General features: G+C 38.7%; 4 protein-coding genes across 5 annotated transcripts; 1 reads left to right on the top strand and 3 right to left on the bottom strand.

The window, feature by feature from the left end:
- Positions 1-149: 149 nt before the first annotated feature.
- On the bottom strand, positions 150-3,035 carry LOC137735377 (SWR1 complex subunit 2). Of its 2 annotated transcripts, none has more exons than XM_068474801.2 (11): positions 2,816-3,035; positions 2,661-2,730; positions 2,478-2,549; positions 2,310-2,356; positions 1,990-2,233; positions 1,794-1,869; positions 1,546-1,665; positions 1,342-1,410; positions 1,200-1,242; positions 1,016-1,081; positions 150-860 (listed from the first exon to the last, which is right to left on the bottom strand). In XM_068474801.2, the coding sequence occupies exons 1-11, from the start codon at positions 2,884-2,886 to the stop codon at positions 671-673; spliced, it is 1,068 nt and encodes a 355-aa protein (XP_068330902.2). In that variant the 5' UTR covers positions 2,887-3,035; the 3' UTR covers positions 150-670. The 2 variants fall into 2 exon arrangements, with proteins under 2 accessions (XP_068330902.2, XP_088553246.1); XM_088697120.1 differs by having other exon boundaries at positions 1,568-1,665; positions 2,816-3,024.
- A 139-nt stretch (positions 3,036-3,174) lies between these two features.
- Positions 3,175-4,570, top strand: LOC137735380 (uncharacterized). The gene is made up of 4 exons (XM_068474805.2): positions 3,175-3,531; positions 3,639-3,692; positions 3,806-3,928; positions 4,074-4,570. Exons 1-4 carry the CDS (start codon positions 3,175-3,177, stop codon positions 4,251-4,253), a joined length of 714 nt encoding a protein of 237 aa, XP_068330906.2. The 3' UTR covers positions 4,254-4,570.
- On the bottom strand, positions 4,065-6,677 carry LOC137735378 (uncharacterized). Its single transcript, XM_068474802.2, has 5 exons — positions 6,429-6,677; positions 5,377-5,899; positions 5,183-5,293; positions 4,999-5,100; positions 4,065-4,918 (listed from the first exon to the last, which is right to left on the bottom strand). Exons 1-5 carry the CDS (start codon positions 6,528-6,530, stop codon positions 4,752-4,754), a joined length of 1,005 nt encoding a protein of 334 aa, XP_068330903.2. The 5' UTR covers positions 6,531-6,677; the 3' UTR covers positions 4,065-4,751.
- Positions 6,678-8,187: 1,510 nt separating this feature from the next.
- On the bottom strand, positions 8,188-18,391 carry LOC137734740 (cullin-associated NEDD8-dissociated protein 1). The gene is made up of 29 exons (XM_068474014.2): positions 18,091-18,391; positions 17,454-17,563; positions 17,135-17,304; positions 16,347-16,554; positions 15,291-15,456; positions 14,820-14,949; positions 14,494-14,608; positions 14,193-14,350; positions 13,967-14,090; positions 13,794-13,844; positions 13,636-13,718; positions 13,216-13,300; positions 13,036-13,137; positions 12,841-12,939; positions 12,553-12,663; positions 12,384-12,467; positions 12,153-12,293; positions 11,946-12,038; positions 11,696-11,817; positions 11,421-11,580; positions 11,096-11,335; positions 10,550-10,798; positions 10,285-10,461; positions 10,034-10,180; positions 9,737-9,853; positions 9,298-9,466; positions 9,118-9,195; positions 8,897-9,035; positions 8,188-8,730 (listed from the first exon to the last, which is right to left on the bottom strand). Exons 2-29 carry the CDS (start codon positions 17,487-17,489, stop codon positions 8,634-8,636), a joined length of 3,651 nt encoding a protein of 1,216 aa, XP_068330115.2. The 5' UTR covers positions 17,490-17,563; positions 18,091-18,391; the 3' UTR covers positions 8,188-8,633.
- Positions 18,392-20,948: the final 2,557 nt, after the last annotated feature.

The following is a 20,948-nucleotide window of genomic DNA, read 5'->3' as shown; positions in this document are numbered from 1 at the left end:
CTAATTACAAGCGATATTCTTCACTAATCTTAGTATTCAGACCCATAATGCTGTAAATTGAAGAAAATTGCCATAATCCACCACTTCCATTTTTTTTTTTAGTTATGCTTATCGCTACTCGGAAAAATGAAACAGTAGAAACATGTAAGAACCGAGTGTAAGTGACCAAATTTATAGGAGGCCAAAACTGGAAAACACAAACTATTAACATGAAATGACTGCATCGGCAACAAAATACACCGAAAAAATAGAGCTTTAGATGATCAACGTGACGTAGAATGCAATGCAACATCTGCAATATATCACATAGAACACTGCTTCCGTCTGTTGCAACTCGCCGGCTCTTCATTCCAAAACAGTAGTTGGACATAGGCACCCGGCTAGAACGATCAAATCTTGCACCATACAACCCTACTGCCAACATAATTGCAGAGAAATACTTGTGCAACTTCTCCCTAGAGCTTTTATCATCTTTCATCGAGTAATTTATATCCTAGTTCTTCTGTACCACACCGATTAGGCCTCTGCCCAAAAACATATAACATTTCTTCCCTTTATGAAATCACACACGGCAAACAAAGCCTTCCGAGAGTACCATGAGACATTGAGCAAGGGCATCCTATGAGAATAATATCAGATTCAACAGATACTCTTCAGATTATCATGGAACCTAATCGGAAGATTCGCTTTCAAGAGCTGGAATTCTGCGGAAGCGTGCAAAATATCGAGAGTACGACACATCCACGTTATTTGACACCACGGATCTCTTCTGCCTTGCCGAAAACCCCTTACCAGAAAGTGAATCGTACAAGTCACCCAGGTCCATCTCTTTTCTGACCCTACCACTTTCCTGTAGAAAACTGGAAATTTACAACCAAAAACATATCAGGGAATCTATATTAGATATAAAATATAACTAAAAAGCAGGAAACTATATCACAAGATCGAAATATTTGCTCATTGAAAGTGAATGCCTATTGCCTGGTGATGGTAAAACAATGAATTTTGACCATACCGTTGGCGAAGGATGTTAAAAGCTTCTTTTGTTGCATAAGGTAGCCCTGTCTTTGGATCACGGTACCTAAAGCATCAAATGAACCGAGATGGTAAGATAGGCGCCTTAAACATCACTCCTCACATTCTCTGTGGGCATTCATAGCTGCTTGTCTAAACAACTACTCGGAAACCTAAGCACTTACTTGGCAGGTAAACCAGTAACAGCACAGACAGCTTTCTCAGGGTCTGGAAATAAAAAGGAATAATATACATGCATCAAAACCACGGTTATGATACTGAACTTTAAGAAACCCTGAATGTAACATTCATAAAACTACTACGTACAGGGAACAGGCGTGGTAGAGATTTCTGACTGAAATGACAATCCTCTACTGAATTCCAGATATGAGCGGCCTGAAGGAAATGTAACTTAGATTTCTTTCTAGGAAACTGATATTGCCATAATAACAAAATCTGCATACGCGGACGGGTAATTCTTGTTTCCAAACAAACAAATTTGGTCAAAATAGTGTAATGCTGAAAGCTTACCATCTTTTGAGAAATAACGTACTTGTGGACCAGTATAGACAGCCTTATGTACAATTGCTCTTTTCTTTACTTCTTCCTCCCTTGCTAGAACACGCTCCAAATTTCTCAAGTTCATAATTTCTGTAGATTTACAGGTAACAAATCAAGCTTAGTTACAGCCTCACTTTCAAATAAACATTAACAAGTACCACGCAATTCACGTCACTTACTAATTAGTAATTACTAATGCTGAGACATAAAGTCCAAACCTGTTTGAGCTGCTTCTAAGAGCATCTCTTCTTGGGTCATCCTCTTCTCCTCGCCTTCCTTTTTTCTCTTAATCGGCTGATTAAAACCAAAATTGATATCCATTACAAACAGTATGATGTGTTTGTCAACACAAGGATCTCATAACCAATAAACACCACATCTTCAATCAGAATTTGAAGTTCATTCAAAACTGACCTTCATGGTTGCTTGCAAAGCCGCGCGTATTGCGTCCCTCTCAGCTTGACGGACAACCACTGAAGTTCTCGTAGATTTTCTCACAGTTCTCTCTACTTCTGCTTCCTCAGGAGCATCCTGATGTTGTTCGGGATGAGAAGACTTCTCACTTCCATCCTTAGATTTTAGTTCCGATAGAACTCTCTTCTTCTTCTTCTTGCTCGATTGCTTTCCCGGATATATCAGCCGCTTCTTCGTCCTGACTCTGTTCATTCACCAAACACAATCAAGTCCGAGTGAAGAAATCTAAATGTCATTTGTGCAAACAAAACTCAACCCACCTCTCATCTGCGTCGTTGTTTTCCGCTCCTTCGTCGGGGTCTGGCTCCTAACAACAGATTAAGAAACTCTAAGAAAGATCCAACTAGTACAATAGTAACATATAACGTGAACAATAAAAAATAAATAAATTTTAAAATAAAAAATAAAATAAAATAAAAAGTCCTCACATCTTCGTCGAAATCGCTATCAAACTCGTCAGCAACCTCAGGTTCTGCTTCATAGTTTCCATCATCTTCATCCTACCACAATTTTCATTCATAACATAAACTATAAATACAAAAAAAAAAAAAAAAAAACTGAAAAATATATAAAATTAGACCAAATTTAAAATATATTATTTATTTTTTCACCTCTTTGAGAGCCTCCTGATTCCAGAACATCTCATCCTCTTCGATTTCCTCATCGAGTAACCTAGTCATCCTGAAAAATCATTAAAAAAATTAAATTCTAAAAAATCGAGTCCAAAATCTCGATGCTTCTCGAATGAATCGGTTAATTTAATCACCTCTTCCCTCTGGTGGCGCGTGAGGTCCGATCGAGAAAAACAGCCGGTGGCTCATCCATTGGGACCTCCATGGCAAATCGAGAGAGATTTCGAGGACTAAACAGAAAAATCCGTTCCGATTTTGGATCAGCTGGACGGACCGTGCTCTGCTCTGCCCTAGCTCTCCCCCGCCAAAGTTTCAATCTCACAGTTGAGTTAGGCACGTAAAGAGAAAGAGAAGGATATAAATGACACGTCGTGCGTTTTGTGGCTTGTTACGACGAACGACATGTCGTTAACTCCGCAGTTGATGTGTTCACTCTATCAGTATCGGTCCAGCTGGAGTTCTCCCCTCTCTCTCCGTCTCTCTCCCATCTCTAATGGCGACAACGCTTCGGTGCCCGCAAGCAGCGGTACGGCTTCCGTGGGGGGCGAGAAGGCCCAACGGCGGAAGAGGCCCCCGCCACTGCCAGGTGCCGAACATCCAGGCGTTCCAGCGTAGCGACATCGGAAGCTTCGCGAAGGACGCGTGGCGGAGCGCCAACGACGGATTCGAGCGGTTCCTTTTCGAGGCTAAGAAGACCGCCGAACGCCTCGACCGCCAGTACGCCCTCTCGCGCCGCTTCGACACAATCGCTCGCTCAGCCGCCACTCGCGCTAGAGAAATCGATAGGGAACTCGAGATTGGCACGCGCTGGCGCGCTTTCAGCATGGATTTCAACAGAAATTGGCCTAGGGTTTGTTCTTCTCCCGCTCTTACTCTTTTGCTTTCGGTATACATGTATGCGCATGTCGTTGCGTTTGCTGAATTTCCTGGTTTGGTTGGTGTTTGGCAACCTTGCAGTACAGGAAGCAGCTTTCTGATTCCTTGGAGACCCCGTTGGGAAGAAGCTTTGCGGTAAGCGTATGAGCTTACATTCCGAAATTATGTAAAGATTCTGTCTTTCTTGTTGATCATATCGTGTTCGACTAATTCGTATTTTCGCTTCATGTTTCTGAATGATTTTGAAGACCATTTTCTTCCTGTGGTTTGCATTATCCGGATGGCTTTTTCGGATATTGTTTTTCGCTACGTGGGTGCTTCCATTTGCTGCTCCTCTCCTCATAGGAGCTGCCAACAACCTTGTTATTAAGGTATTAATGGCTTTTTGTTAATGTTAGTGATCCGCTGGTCTGCAACTAAATCGAGTGAGTTGTATGGTAGTTTTAACTTTGTAACTCAATCAATCGGATGGCTATCCGAATGGCTAAATGTGTTTGTTTTTCGAAATTTGGACAGGGCGATTGTCCGGCTTGTAAGAGGCAATTTGTTGGTTACAAGAACCAAGTAATCCGTTGTGGAAGCTGTGGAAACACCGTGTGGCAGCCAAAATCAGACTTCTCTTCAAGAGACGGTAGAGGAGGCCCTTCTTCAAAGTCAGAGCCGGAGATTATTGATGTTGAATTTGAGGAGAAATGAAGAGAAACTCGAGATGTGGGGGATGATCGCGTATGGTAGAACTTTAGATTACATACATAGAGTAATGAGACAAGCGTAAGAGTTTTTACTTTCCATTTATTTCGATATAAAGTCTTGTTCTTTGCTTTCGTGTGTGTGTGTGTGTAAATTGTGCCTCATGTGTTTTTGAATGTCTTGTAAGAACTGTGCATTCGTGCCAATGTATACATCTTTTTCTCTACTAGGAATGTTGAGAAAACAAAAAACATGGCCTTTTTGGTGCTTCTGGTAGATTTAATCTAGAGAACGGACAAATTGTCCTGTTATTTTGCAAGATATCTCGCTGTGTACCGGAAACTCAAAGCAACTGCACTCGTTGCAGTTTCTTGTTATTGTGGAGAATGTCTCGTTCGATGGAACGGTCTTCAGAACAATACAAATGACAGTGTGCAAGAAACACCGTCGTTAAGCGATGAGTTTGAATGTTAGAAACTGTAACCGATTCAGGTTTGCTAAACATCAACTATGCATCTGTAAGAGATTAGAAATGCTTGATGTCCAGACCAAAGTTTGGTTTTCATCTTTAAACAAGAGCTTGATATCTCCATTGTTGCTCCTTAGGCAGATCGAAAAGTTGCCGTGACCCTGAGCTTCCTTGTATCCCTCCATCACACGCAAAATCTTATCTGGAAATATTGCAAGGAAACTGTAAATTCACCGAAAACAAAACGAAAACGAAACAAAAATCAGAAGCCTCTGATCTTACACTCCTTTCTTGTTGCTAAGAATCCCAGATGCTTCTTTTGGATGCTCAGAATGAGCTGACTGTGCTTCGAGTATACGGACGCCCACCCGTATCTTCTGCTTCCTGCTTCAGCAAACAATAATTTATCTTCTTTTCGTTCTTGTAACAGCAACGGGGTTGAAAAATGTGTCCCGTATTTTCTTACCAGAAGGAGTGACAACTGATAGTTCGGCCTTTACTTCCAGCAAATTTCGGTTTTTTGGAAAGTAGGCATCCGGGATAGCTCTTGCTCTGAGTGCTGCAGCTCCTCTTAAACCTGCAAGGGATCATTTCGTCAAGTTAAACCCATGTTTTTATGCAGATTCTGGCGAAGGAAACATTCGATGTATTGGGAATTACTTGTTGCAGCAGCGGCTGTGAGTGTGATCATGTCGCCGGTGGTCTGGATAGCCAAGCCTGAGTTGATGGCAGAAGAAACATGAGTGGTGTGCGCACCCAACGACTCTGCAGCTTCGGCACATACTGCAGTAACCAGAGCTGCCGCAGAAGCAACAATGTTGCCTATGATGATGGGATTGCCATCGTCACCGACTTCTACTGATTCTATGCCGTTCTTGGCAGCTGCAACGCTGGCAATCGCAGCAGCCAAGCGCGTGACAGAGAGCGCTGCATGAACGCTAGCTGTGTGAAGCCGGATATCTTCTTTCTTCTTCAGTCTGTGCTGTCTAAGTAAGCTGGTTAAGGATTTGCGTCCCCACCATGATCCCCTGCTGAACATACTGCTTCTTCTCTGAAGTGGAAACTCATTTATAACTTCTTCTATCGCCAGTTTCGGATCTTCGGGTTCCCCTGAGCTAAACTTATCGTCCGGCTGTTTGTCTTGTTTCGCTGAACTCCGGTCGTCATGTGAAGGAGACACGTCCTGCAAATTAAGGAGTCATCTTCGTAAGGTAGACCAGAGTAGCCAACTTGGCGTTACGAGTAGAAGTAATGTTTCCACACTTTTTTTTTTTTTTCCTGTACTCCTTCCTCTTTTCTTCGGATTAAATATAAGTGATAATCCTGAGATTGGCATAATTCTTACTTTGGTTCCTAAGAATTAAAATCGATACAATTGGTCTTTGAGTTTGTCCATCATCAATCTTTCTATCCTTATGAGATAAGTCTTCATTAAATAAGAATAAAATGACAAAAATATTCTCAATTTTTGAAAATATTTTGGTCCTAATTTAACATAATTTTCACGGAATAACCAAAGTGATTGATTCAAATCTAAGGAACCAAAATGAGGAGTTATGCCAATCTCAGAAATCATTATGGCTAAAAGCATTTTATAAATTATATGAGAATCAAGAGAAGAATGCATAGGAGAAAACGAAAGTGTGAAAATCATATTAACAAACGATTTTACGTTAATTTGATAGATTTATTAAAGCGTTAAGGTTTCTCACGGTTGATGTAAGCATCTGTTGAAAGTTATGGGCAGACAAACTCCACGAGCGACAGAGAAACTCCATGGCATGAATTGGGCTGTGTGGAATCTCCACGTACATTGCACACCAAATAATTAGCAACAGAAAAAAGATTAATTAAGTTGAAATAAACTCAATTTTTCACTCCCGACCCTCGCAAAATAGAGAGCCTTATTAGCTTGGGATCGTCCGTTTTTAATTCTCTTTTCTAGCCAATAAACTCACTGTGTTAATTGATTGGTATTGCTGGGCTTTAAAGGAGACTGATTTGCCCGCTCCAACAGTCCTATGCAGTTCCTCCATGAATGCTACATGTGCCTGCATTAAAAGACTATCACGTCGGAAACCTAACAAAATAAAGTACAATACGTACTATTTTGCGTAAAATTTCATACCTTCAATTGAGGACAGACAGTCGTTGGGATTAGTAACATATCGTTGAAATTAGTAGCATGTTGTTGAGATCAGTAGCGTGTCATCTTTCTCTAAAACCTTAATATAAGGATTTAGAACTAGTTTGCATGACAATAGTAACCAAAGTAAACAAAAGAGTTGCTTAAATAGGAAAACTCATCATCCCAATGGAGTGCTAGTTGTGTACAATTTTAGTAGCTTCCGAGGAAGGTGGTGGGGAACTAGGGTGGGTGAAAACTGTGACACTCTTCCCAAATAGACCCCATAGTTTAATTATTAGTATTATTTTGAGTAGTTCTATTTAGGGATATATGGTCACGTGGTAAGCAAGAAAGATGACCAATCGTTTCATCTACTTCATACTAAAACAGGACACTGTCACGTGCCATTTTCGTTTTGCCCAATCGTTGCAAGGGCTGCACGTGCACATGTATGTGGATGTGTTACAATTTTGATGCACTTGTGGCCCTTCAGGATGTTAGTTTGACAATGAGATCATCTAATATCAAAGGTTTTAAAGAAACGGGCCGCAATTGACTACTTATTTTATTGAAATTGTCGTTCTAATTAAGTTTCTTACTAGCTAAATGGTGCGAAAACGAGAGTTTTATCACAAAAGAATTTATTATTATTAAAAAATTTGTGGATTTTTCGATGTAAGATTTTTTGTATTCTTCAACATCCAAGCCATAGAAGACCAGTTTGCGGATTTCAACCAATTATGATGATGAGTTTTTTCTCTTTTATTTTGTTCATTTGGTGCAATAAAATGTCGACTTAGGGTATTGTTTATGTTTCAAATGACGTGAGAGAGAACTTTGATTACTTTAGGAGAATTAAATATAAGACCTCGAATGCGAAAATGAATGGACTAAAGCTACAAATGTCTTGCTTTTAGTACCTTTTTTGTAAATATGAGCTTCTCTCTTCGTTGTAGTCGTCTTCTTGTTTGATAGCATTTTGCTTTGGCTTCTTGGAGATTATTGCAACCAAGATAGAGTCGTAATGGCATAATATGTCCAACAGATGTTTGCTACATATTTATTTTAGGGCATCGTTGGATTGAATAAATCAAACAAAAACAACGATCATGATTAAACATAAATGATTGAAAACTTGACAAAATGTGTTGCATCAATTCTCATTCCAATAGAAGATTAATACGTCTAGACGGCACCTCCGTTCTTATATGGGTATCGGAAAAGGGGCTTCAAACGAGAGTATTTTCTAACCGTGCAACTTGGGGCCGGGCTGCTCAGCGTGCCACGCCACGAACACAGTTAAACACAAGTTAATGCTAGAAAGACCAACAATTTAAATCATATTTTGTTAACCGTAAGTTTACTTATTATCAAAATAAGTGAATTGGAACATAAATTTGAAAATTTTAACTTCCAACAACAATTTAGAGATTCCACACCAATACATGTGTTTTCTGTAGTAAACTTGCTTCCTGCCACATACCGGAAACCAAAATTCGGCGATTTTGATCCTAACCAAGTGAATAGAAGAGTTTGGGAGGGGGCGGTACTGATCCTGAGATCGCGCAACAAAAATACGGTTTGCACAAGGCAAAAACCACGCAATTACTTTAAACCTATACAAGAACCATAACCGGCGTTTCTACAATAACAGAACACGTTCATACGGCCTCCATCTGTTTCTTGTATTCTGCCGCAGAAAAGCTTCTTAAGCCCTCAGATGTCCACTAATGAGAGCGATATAATCTCCTTTTTTTCATTCATTGTAGACTGCAGCAAGATAGGCAGGTCATTCATTTCGGATAGAAACATACTTGTCACCGAGCGCTTGAGATTTTAAAATTTCATTCATAAGGTTCTTGAACTTAAGGCTGCAATCTCCACCGCTGCAGGATAACAACATATACCAAAGTATTAGACGGTTCATTCAATGTTCAAAACAAACGCCATGCACACAGAGCAAGGAAAACAAAATACTGTACGGAAAGGAGAAGAAACATGAATTTCGTGCAGAATGTACAGCAGGACTAGGATATAAAGCAGGGGCAAAACCTTATACGATGCAAGGACGCAATAGCTCTCAGAGCGCTGCGAATCATGTCTTCATTGCGGTCTACTTCTTGCTTGACAGCATCTTGCTTTGGCTTAAAGTTGATAGTTTTTTGGAGAGGATCCACCAACGAGTCCAGCACTGGAGGATAGAAAATTTTAGATTGCAAATTAACGGCATAACTTCTGAATCTTAGGAAAGAAAAATCGGTAAATTAACTGACCTGCCAGTACAGCAGATGGACACTTGTCCGCAAGCTTTGAGAGGATAAGATGGCAAGGCATCTTAACATCATAATGATCTGGAAAATTGAATCCAATTCAGTTTACAAGGTAATAAATTTAATAAGCACCACATGCTAACCATCCATCTTCAAATATGCATGAACAAAAACGAAACTCACCATCCAGACCAGATCTAAGATAAGGAACAATAAAAGACGAAGGGTTCACTTGATCAAGACAACTATCCAGCAATGTGTCCACACATTCAAATGCAGCCTTCCTTAACTCAAGTCCATCATCTACAGTGTGCTTAAAAGGGCCAAGATCAACTGTCCTGATCAATTCTTTCTGCATCCAGGATTTTCAAGCTAAATAAGAGATCAACCCATGGCTAAGTAAAACAAATGAATGAATGATAGATGGCGGTGTTACATATAATACGGAGCATTCAAGCTCAACTGATACAAATCAAGTGACAGCTGATAAAATGTAACTCGGACTTCTATGCAAGACAGATAATAATGCTATAATTGTAGTAATACCATGAATGTCCTATATTCTGCAAAGGCAGTCTAGCAACCACATAACAGAGGGATAAGTTCAGAACGCTCAACCAACCTTGATGACAGTTTGATCATAAAGAAGCGGCAACAACTCTGGCAGGAGCCCCTTGATCAGATTTGGCTTATTGTGGGCAAATGTACTTAAAACCAACACAGCCGCACGCCTCACATGCTGCATTAGACCATACCAAATCAGTCACCAAAAAATCTAAAAGTCCAAACCAACCGAGAACATAACAGCTAACACAATATTGAAAAACAGAAACAATCAAGGGAAACGAAAAACTGAAAGATGGTTTAAAACCCAATACACTTTATTTAGTTTATCAAGCATCAGAAATCTAAGACTAACCCGGTCATGATCCTTAATAAGCATCAGGAAAGATGCAATTTCAGGATACAAAATTTCATCTATCCTCTCCGGCCTCTCAACTATTGAATATTTAACTGCAATGACAACAGTAGCTCTTGTGAAAGCAGCTGGACTGGTTGTTCGTACCTATAGAAACTTAGGATTAGAAAACACAGATATGAAAGTGCAACCCATCAAATATTTTACTAACAAAGCTTAGGCAGAAGGCACAGGGTCGTTTGATAAAATACCTTCAGTGCAGGAACAAGTTTTGTGGGTTCGATAAGTGCTATTTTACCAAGACACTCAGCTACAACATTGCGAACACCCTCTTCCTCGCTTTCACAGTAATTAAAAAGTAAATTAAGTATCTTCTCAACACTGGAATCTGGAAACTCTGCTTTATCTACAGATTGCCTTACTATGACCTGGAAAAAGGATGAATACAAACTTAAATACGACAAAACAGACAATACAGATAACAAAATCAGGCTCTTAAAGTTCAGAAGAATGCACCTCCTTCAGAGAATGAAGCAAGAGGTACTGTTTTTTCTGCTGATTGTCAATCTGGTCCAATATAAAAGGCAAATACTTGAGTAGGTTACCAACAGCAATATTGCCAAGAGCATAGGAGGCTGCAGATTTAATCTCTTCGAAAGGAGATTGAAAGGACTCAATGACAATATTCTCTATATGGTCGTGGGAGCCTAGATCTTTCCGCCTCCCAATCTCCCCGAGACACAGCAAAGCAAGGTGCTGCTTAGCCTATATCATAATATAAAGAAAGCAATTATACCGGGCACAAAAATAGTTTATGGCAATAAATAATACTAATGAATCCACTAAATCCCATCATTCTACCCCAAACCAACTCAATATCTACAATTAATCACCAAACCATCGCCACCTTTAAAGATGACCAAATAATAATAACTTATCAAAAATCTATTAGACTATCCCATCTGTACAGTGACAGTTTGCTTACACCACCAAATCACTGTCATCTGTGAATATAACCATAATTGAGTTGATTTCATCTTTTTTCCGAACAGGACGACTTACTGAATTTGTAGTGCTGTCATCTTTGAGAATTTCAGTGAGCATTTTCACGGTAGATGAACATTGCCGGTCACCGGCAGCAAGGCAAAGGACGGCCACACATTGAGCTATTGAATACAAAGCTTGCTTTGCAACCCCACCCAACTGAGGAGATGGTTTAGCACTCAAAAGAAGAGAGTCTAGCAAGGCATCAAAACTTGTATTTGCAGAATACACCAAGGAAGCAAAAAAGCTTTGCAAAGCCTGCATTATTCAACAAAGTATGTTCTCAAACATGTGCAATGTTTCAATATCATAACAAATCACCCGCTAGATAGAAAATTTTTACCAAAAGGGCTTGCCCCTGCAGCAATGAGCTTCTAATTAACGTTAGTGCTTGCGGAAGAACTTTGCTTCTAACAGCCAAACCAATAACTGGGCTTGACCTGTCCGCCATCAAGGTGCAGCAGAGTTCCAGGGCAAGGGCTGTCATATGCAAGTCTGAATCACTGTAAAGGGGTATTAAAAGGAAATTAGGGTTCAGAAACTAAAGCACCCAGCTACTGATCAGACAATACTATGGAAAGAACAAAAAGAAAAAAAATGGTGAAGCAGCAACAGAACCTTATCAGTGTAGCAAGCTCTACAATAATAACTTCATAAGCTGCTGAACCAATTTTGTCGCCGTAAGCAACAATTAGGGAATTCAAGGTCCCCAATGTTGCCTGTCTTAAAGGCCGATTAGCCTGATTTCCACAAAGGCAAAGAATGTTAGAAAAAATTCCATACATGTTTGAGGGGTTCTAAAACAAATGTAAGAAAAAATATTTGTACAAAGTATCAATTCAACATCAAATTAAGCAAATTACCGCACCTTCCTTAGGAATGCAGTCAACTCCGCAATCACTTGCTCCAACACACAGGACAGATCTATTTTCAGCGGAGAAACAGCAATGACGGCAAATGCCTGGAAGCAAAGCACTTAAGACCTTAAAAACTAAACACATAAACATTGAAATAGAGAGTCCCGTGTATGCCTCGAGAAAAGAAAGCCCCAAAAAATGAATATGCGCAGAATTACCTTCACAGCTGTAAGTCGAGTAATCTCATTTCCCATTCGATCAACAAGCACAGGAAGGCATACAGGTAACTCAACATCAAGGTTATCCCCAAATGTTGACACAACTAGACCCATGCAAGATATAGCACATTCCTTGACCTCCTGAATAAGAATAGACATGAGCAACAATACAGACATAACCATTTAAGACAAATTATTCGTAAAGAACAATCTAAGAGGAATTTTACTGACCTGATCTTGATCTTGGTTTGTCAAGCGTGACATTATGGCATTATATATTGGATGAACATAAGGTTTGAAGTCAAAACCAATTCCCTACATGAAAAAAGCCAAATAATTTAAGCAAAGTGGTTTGACAACGCATCAAGCCTAAAGTGCCTAAGGGTGCCAACTAATTCACCTCAATATTTGGGCGAACCACACGGACAAGTTCCCCACACACTCTTAATGCCTCAGCTGTGACTTTGTAATAACGCTCCCCCACAGCAGATAAAACAGGACTAGAAAGAGCCTGCAATAATATCAGTTCATAAATTATACTGTCACCATACCTACACAAAATGCACCTTGTGGTCTATTTCTCACTATCATAATGTAATTAACTGCAATATATTTCAATAAAAAAAAAAAATTGTATCATATCAGCATATTCATAGCATAGCATAAACGTAAGAATTACTGTACTTACCTTGATGTAAGGATGGAAAACAGAAGGATAATGCGATGCCAAGACCAATCTTGTAAATATAAGAGCTTCAATCTTCAAATTGGAGGTAGAGGATTTATCCTAGAAAGAAAATTAAAGAGAACAAATATCAGCATTAGAGAAACTTAAATTAAACTAATAGAGAATAAACTTCCAGTTTGAGAGAATAGTACTTACATTTAATGCCTTCTCAATTCCGGGAATGAGTGAGCCAATGTGATCCGCCAGGCAATCTGGCAAGACCACCACAAGTTCTTTCAAAACGGAAAACGCACCAACCTGCAAATAGATAAATCTTATATAGCTCATAATATGTCCATAATGAACCCATCTGATAGGGGCAGCAGATATTCCAACCTTTGTCTTGATAGATTTCTCACGTAGCTGCCTATTTATAGATCTGATGATCTTTGGCACTTCTTGCTTAAGTAGCCATCTTGGACTGCAAAATATGCCAATAATTTAGCCAATATCACATCATGTATTCTTGATAACGAGAAAAACCATGCAACTCAAGCAATGGGGAAAAAGAAATAGAAATCCCAAGGAGTTGCTGACAGAGTAATCTCTCTAAAGTTGTGGAAGATGATCATAGAGTAAAAGAAAGCAGTAATGAGAACTATACACTAAACATTTATAATAATCAATTCCCTAGTTAAGAATCTAAAATTTCTAAAACCATACTCATCCAAGAAAATGCTAGATAGGAGGTAAGAACGAAAACAAACTGCGTGTGATTTGACAATAGGATAACGCACAAGTATACAACTAAGTTACCTCTGTTCATTTATGTCATTTTGTCCTTTTGTAACATTTCCAGTTTGCTGCAACAGTTCAGTGAACGTATTGAAAATGTCCATCTGCAGAAAAATATTATCAGATAATCAACCCCATGAAGCTCAATGGAAAACTAACAGATGTTCATTCTGGCTTACCTTGACATTTTCCTCCCTCTCTTTAAATCTGTCAATTAATTTCGGACAAGCCTGCAGAAAAGCAGAAACCCACATATTATAATATCATAGGAAAAAAACAAAATTATGGAAGCAACAACTTTTGTGTGAAAAAAAAAAAAAAAAACATAATTGAAGAGTTATTTCAAAGATACCTCCCCATACAGCTTTGATAGCATCTCAGGACGTGATACAATTAATGCCGATAAGCATTTAGCTGCTGCTCTTCGAACTTTCCAGCTGACATCTTCATCATCTGTATATTCCGTCGCACTCCCACTATAACATAATAAAGAAGACACAATAAGTAGAAATTTTATTGAATACCTCTGGGTCTGTGACTATGAACCAATTATAACGTCAAACATAATGAACACGTACTCATCTTCCTCTTCCTCATGAGTTTCATCATCAGTATCTTCTTCCATGTTATCAGTGAAGTTCGGGTCATAACTTAGATATTCCAAGTTAAGATGAAGAATTTCATCACAATACGGAGAAATGTCCCTGGGGCACCTAAGCAGAAAACTCTCTAATGCCTGCAGTCAAAAGCATATATGAGCATAAACCAAATTTATAAATATAGGTATAAATAAAATCGGTTTATACATAACACACCTTTTATATAGTCCTGGAAATAAAAAGAAAAATCTCAAAACAATACAGAACAAACATACAGTACCTGCAAGCTGTATTCACGAAGCTCCTCATCATTCTCTGATGCACTTGTGCAGTAATTAATTAACACTGGGACAGTGTCAGCAAGATGGGGTCCAAAACGATATCCAACAGCACGACTGCACACAGTGATATAAACTAGTTACCAATAGTAAGTTACTCTATGACTAAAATCAGATACTTGTATATCCATGGTTATAGTCATCTACCCCACTTCTTTTGGCCATACATTACTCCCCACTTGAAAGTGAATAACATCAGCCTTTATTGCCTCAGCTATAAATGGGGAAATGGAACCATAGGCATTTCATTAAAACCCACAAAGCTCACCTTAAAGCACCAATCATCTGAATATTTGTTCGAGTCATTTCTGATTTTGTGCCTTTATTTCTCAATTTCTGGACAACTTCAGTGGTTGCCTTTGCTAACAGATCATCTGACAAGCTCGATGCAAGGGACGCTGAAGGCAAAACAATTTGTACAGTTTAATCTACTATTTCATTATAGACTTGCCAACACCAACTTCCACAAGAATGAACAGGTTTCTCAATACATGGTATTGTCAATTGTGTACATGTTTCTTTGGAAAAGATGATTAATTACAATCTAGGACAACTTTTAGATTTCAGAAATAAATAATAAGAACCCAAAATAGTATAAACAGACTAGTTGTGTTCAGATCTTCAAAACAACTTGTACTTGTTTCAGGCAAAGCAAAATAACGTTGATGTGATCAACCACATGACCCTCTTGAACTAGTATTACGGGCTCAGTGAGTGCAAAAGAACCAGTGAATCTTACCAATGCATGACACAGTTTTCTTCCTCACGCTGGCTTGATTGTAGCTCAACTGAGACAAGAGAGCACTTAATAGCAGCTCATGATCAGTTGCCATTAAATTGCCAAACTTATGAAGAACGTCACATAAGTTATCAAGGCATTCACATTTGATCTCATGGTTCATTCCCTGGGATTACAGCACAATAAATCAGAAATAAACACCAAAAGTTGGCATCTATGAATAGCAAAAGCAAAAATGGAATAACAGATGACAACAGAGGAAATGAAAGATAGCACAACCCTGAATAATCCCTTTTTTTATTGAATTAATCACTAGTTTATGAGCCTTTATTCAAACAATATCACATATCAATTAACTAAGGGATATAAATCACTCATTTCCTTTCCCTTTCAGGTATTACCCCAATTTTCATTGTGTTATTCCGGTTCACAGACAGCCTACAGAACCAATTGCCCTTCTACTAACAAAGTTGCCAAAAACAAAATAAAAATACCAAGATAAACACACATCAATTCTTTGTCATTGTAAAATTGAAAAGTTATAAAACCCTCATCATCACAATGAGCCCACTAAGCTTCATGAAATGTCAACAACACTCTAAGATAAATGGCACGCTAGAAACTCGGTTTAGTTGACTAAAAAGTCAACCGTGGATCAAAATCGAAGATAGGGTTCAAAACCCTAGAAATCTAAACCGGAAGATCCGCGTATTAGATTTATGATCCGTAACTTCTAAACATCCACATTATGCCTCTAGAATAACATAGTAAAATTTCATTATGATTCATTGGCTGGATCTCCGCCAATCGCAAATTCAAGTGGCGATCAACAGCCTTCACACTTTCCAAAGTGTGGCTATTTACAAATTTCAAACATCACTACGGTCACCATGGGTGTGAATTTGTTGAATGCATGTGCAAATCATCAATCTCGTTAGTTACTTCATCTCCAAGTTAGTAGACAGAACTTAACTTATTAAATAAAAGAAAGAGTATGTACCCAAAAGGGAAAAAATATCTATGATAAAGTGAAAAGGATAAGATCTATTAACTCACTGGATCAGTAATTCCTTTAACCAATTGCGGCAAAATAGATAGAAGAATGGACTGGGCAAGAGACTGAGTAGAAATTTCAGCAATAATAGTCTTCAAAGCTATGCTTGCAATATCACGATGATCCTTGTCCTTTAGCAATTTTTCACAAAGCTTATTTGTCATCTCCACAACTCGTGGCTCGCTGACCTTCTTAACTAATGGAACGAGACTGCAGTATTACATAAAAATAACAGACAAAGAATCAAATTAAATGTTGCATAAATCTTCAACTGCAGCATTTCCGTATCATAAAATTTTATTCCAAATATTCTACTCATCCAAACAGTATACACCGAAACAAAATAAGGTGTCAATGAAAGGTTATGACTAGTTTTTTTTTTTTTTTTTTTTTTTTTTTTTTTTTTTATGATTAGTAGGACACTTCAATTTGGAGATGTGAGTTAGATAATTGAGGACATGATACTTGAAAGCATCCATGGCTGAAACTTCTGCAGAGACTTCCATAACATTCTATTAATCAACCTACAAACTGAGACAATATATCTAAAACTTATGCAAAGGTTACTTTACTTGCAAAGAACTAAGAAAGCTTTATAAGTTTGTAAAATTCTTTATTACAATCCACCAATAACAGTTATATAATCATTTGCAAACACTAGTCAGAACCATACTTGCACAGCAATGACAACAGTGAACAGTGAATTGAATTAAAGCATGGTGTAACCAACAGATAAGAGGAAAATCAACTCTGTTTGTGTAATAGGTAAAATCATAAAAAAATTCCATACCATTTCACGGCCAATCCAGATACATCACCAGCAACATCATCAAGTTGCTGTATAATAATACTTGTCAACTTTATCTCCAGATCAGAATCAGCTTTAAAACTATCTTTGTTTAATTCATTCAGTAAATCAGAAGTAGCCATATATCTGAAATCCTTATCCTTGCCCGTCATCTGCAAAACAAACTCAAACAAATCAAAACATATCACACGTACTGCTAGCTGAAACAACGGGTGAGAATTCATCTTCCTTTCACCAACAAACATGCTCCCAGAAACAAATTAGTTTATATCATGGAAACACAAGCTTCAAAGGAACATACCTTCTCCAGTATACCGGTCATTGCTAAGTTCGCCATTTCGGCGATGCTATATGAAGGGGTGCTGTGCGCAGCGAACTCGAAAAAGTGTCACTGCTTACTTATATCCAAATCTAACAAGAAACAAAAATGAAATTCCAAGATTACATAATCAAAAATTACAAAACACAGTACACGTTATATATAGGGAATTGTTATTGGGACTCCAAATTCCTCATTCTATGCTCGAAACTTTCTATATTTAGAAACAAAAATACTCTTGTGAGGAGTGTAGAATGAGATTTTTGGAGTGCCAATAACACTTCCCTATATATATACACTACAAAATAAATTAAACAAATACGTCGTGCAACCCAAAAGAAAAAGAAACCCTAGCTGCCAATCAGTAATCAGTAACAGAAACTATGAACAATCCATGATAAACACTAACCCTAGCGACATTGCCAAACTAAAAGCTACCCCGTTTAACAAAACTATGAACAATCCATAACATATCGGTTCATCAAACGATCCACCGCTTCTAAAATATTCCATCACGAACAAATAGCGAAACAAAAACGAGAAGAATAAATTGATAACGGGGAAATTGAAACGAGTTGAATCGCATGGGAAGAAAACAGAGGACGAAAGAGAAGCTTACCGGCGGTTTGCGGCGGCCGGAGACGACGAGCTCAGTGAGTCAGTGAGGTGGGTATAATGTAGGGGATGGTGGAGGAGAGTTTGTGTGGAAGGAAAGGGGCATTTTATATACCTGTACAAAGCACTCGACCCCAGATCCGCAATACCATCCCTCCACCTGGAATAATTTGGTGTCCCAGACCACGCTTTATTTTTAAATCCAATTATTTAGGCATAGTTCTTGGATACAATGTAACATCCACACCATCTTGAGCTATCTTCTCATCCCTACCTTCATTGGCTTCGAATTCCATTGCAACTCCAAAGTTAAGCGAGTTTGTACGAGGTTATTCTCAAGATGGATGGCTTCGGATTCCATTGGAACTCCAAAGTTAAGCGAGTTCGTACGAGGTCATTCTCAAGATGGATAACCCACTAGGAAGTTTTGCTCGTGTGAGTTCTCAAAAACAAAATCGTGAGGACGTGATTGGGGATGTGGTGGGGGCCGGGCTGAGATGTGACAATTTGGTAACAGAGCCAATTCATGGGCGGAAGTATGCCGACAAGGACGTCGGGCCCCTAAGGAGATGGATTGTAACATCTCATATCGCTCAGGAAAGTGGATCCTATAAGCCTTATATGTCTATTCTCATCTCTACCTAGCATTTTTGGAAACTCATTGTGAGTCCACTCCTCTGAACGATATGAGATATTACATGTGGAACCCAGTTGCTAACGCTATTGCGAAAAAACCAACAATTATTTTTTTATTGGACGGCCCATGTGGTTGTATTGTTAGTTAAACTAATGTTCTATATTCCATTTTAAAAAAAAATCAAATTTATAAATACATTAAATCCAATGATTGAGACGATAAAATCTAACGGTAAAAAAATATATATAACAACCAAAAATTGAAATTAATTTCAAATTTATAAATACATTAAATCTAATAATTGAGATGATCAAATTTAGCTGTAAAAAATATATATAACAACCAAAAATTTAAAATAATTTAAAATTTTATTTTAATCAAAATTCACTAAAAAACTATCACATCCCCGCCCGTGGGGACCACTTCCCGGACCCATTCTACCACCGTAGCACGATATTGTCCGCTTTGGGCCCCGATCACGCCCTCATGGTTTTGTTTCTGGGAACTCAGACGAGAACTTCCCAGTGGGTCACCCATTACGGGAGTGTTCTCACGCGCTACTCGCTTAACTTCAGAATTCTCATAGAACCCGAAGCCAGTGAGCTCCCAAAAGATCTCGTGCTAGGTAGGATGAAAATATACATATAAGGATCGCTCCCCTAGACGATGTGGGATGTCACAATCAGACGAGAACTTCTCAGTGGATCACCCATCATGGAAGTGCTCTCGCGTGCTACTCGCTTAACTTCAGAGTTCCCATAGAACCCGAAGTTAGTGAGCTCCCAAAAGACCTCGTGCTAGATACGAATGGGAATATACATATAAGGATCACTCCCCTGGACAATGTGAGATGTCACAATCCACCCCCTTTAGGGCCCGACGTCCTCGTTGGCACACTACGACTAGGGTTAGGCTCTGATACCAAATTATCACATCACGGGCCGGGGGGACCACTTCCCGTGCCCGCTCCACCACCGTAGCACAATAGTGTCCGTTTTGGGTCCCAACCACGCCCTCACGGTTTTATTTCTAGGAACTTACACGAGAACTTTCCAGTAGGTCACCCATCATGGGAGTGCTCTCGCGCGCTACTCGCTTAATTTCAGAGTTCCCATGGAAATCGAAGCCAATGAGCTCCCAAAAGGCCTCGTGCTAGGTAGGGATGAAAATATACACATAAGGATCACTCCCCCGGTGTCACATCCCGGCCCGGGGCGGATCACTTCCCGGGCCCGCTCCACCACCGTAGCACGATATTGTCCGCTTTGGGCTTACCATTCCCTCACGGTTTTGTTTTTGGGAACTCATGAGCAACTTCCCAGTGGGTCACCCATCATGGGATTGGTCTAGCCCCCTTCTCGCTTAACTTCAGAGTTCTTACGGAATCCGAAGCCAGTGAGCTCCCAAAAGGCCTCGTGGTAGGTAGGGATGGGAATATACATTTAAGGGTCACTCTCCTAGGCGATGTGGGATGTTACACCCGGGCGATGTGGGATGTCACAAAAACTCTATAAATTCAAATGTATTTGTTCAAACATTTACACAAAATCAACCACTGTCAAGCAATTATTCCTTTTTTTTCTTTCTACCCATCTATGTATTTATGTTTAAGAATGTTCTTTCATATGGTGCATATGTGTAAGAATAAGGTAGGTTTAATGATTTTTCATTATTTAAATATTTTTATGTTAAAATGTTCATAAAAAATATTAGGATAATCTACATAAATAATATTTTTAAAAAGTTATCAAAAAGTTAGGTTAAAATAATTTTTTTGAATTTCAGGCTAAAATTTTAAGTAAAACTATTGAATGAGAAAAGTTGTTACTAATCTAAAAAAATTGAGTAAATTATCACAATGGTACTTCAATTTTAATCAAATTTGAGCAATGGTCCTTCAATTAAAAATCAATTGCCATTAGTCCGTCAACTCATTAAAACATGCATCTATGATTTTTTTCGTCAACTCTATCAAAATTCTATCAAATAAGTTATGTTGGAATGACTATTACTACAATCAGGTTAAAGTTGAGGGACTATTGCTCTAATTGGGTTAAAGTTGAAGGACTGTTTCTCCAGTTGAATTAAAATTCAAAGACCATTAATACAATTTTTTCCTATTTGATTTTTCATATTTGACCCTTGATTTATCTCTTACATACATGTCATGTGACTCATTTTGACAAAAATTCTAATGAAGTTGACGAAAATGATTAAAGTTGCAC

This window comes from Pyrus communis, chromosome 7 (assembly GCF_041283825.1).
Source record: "Pyrus communis isolate YQ-2024b chromosome 7, ASM4128382v1, whole genome shotgun sequence".
NCBI lineage: Eukaryota > Viridiplantae > Streptophyta > Magnoliopsida > Rosales > Rosaceae > Pyrus > Pyrus communis.
This window is presented reverse-complemented; position numbering and strand designations above follow the sequence as displayed.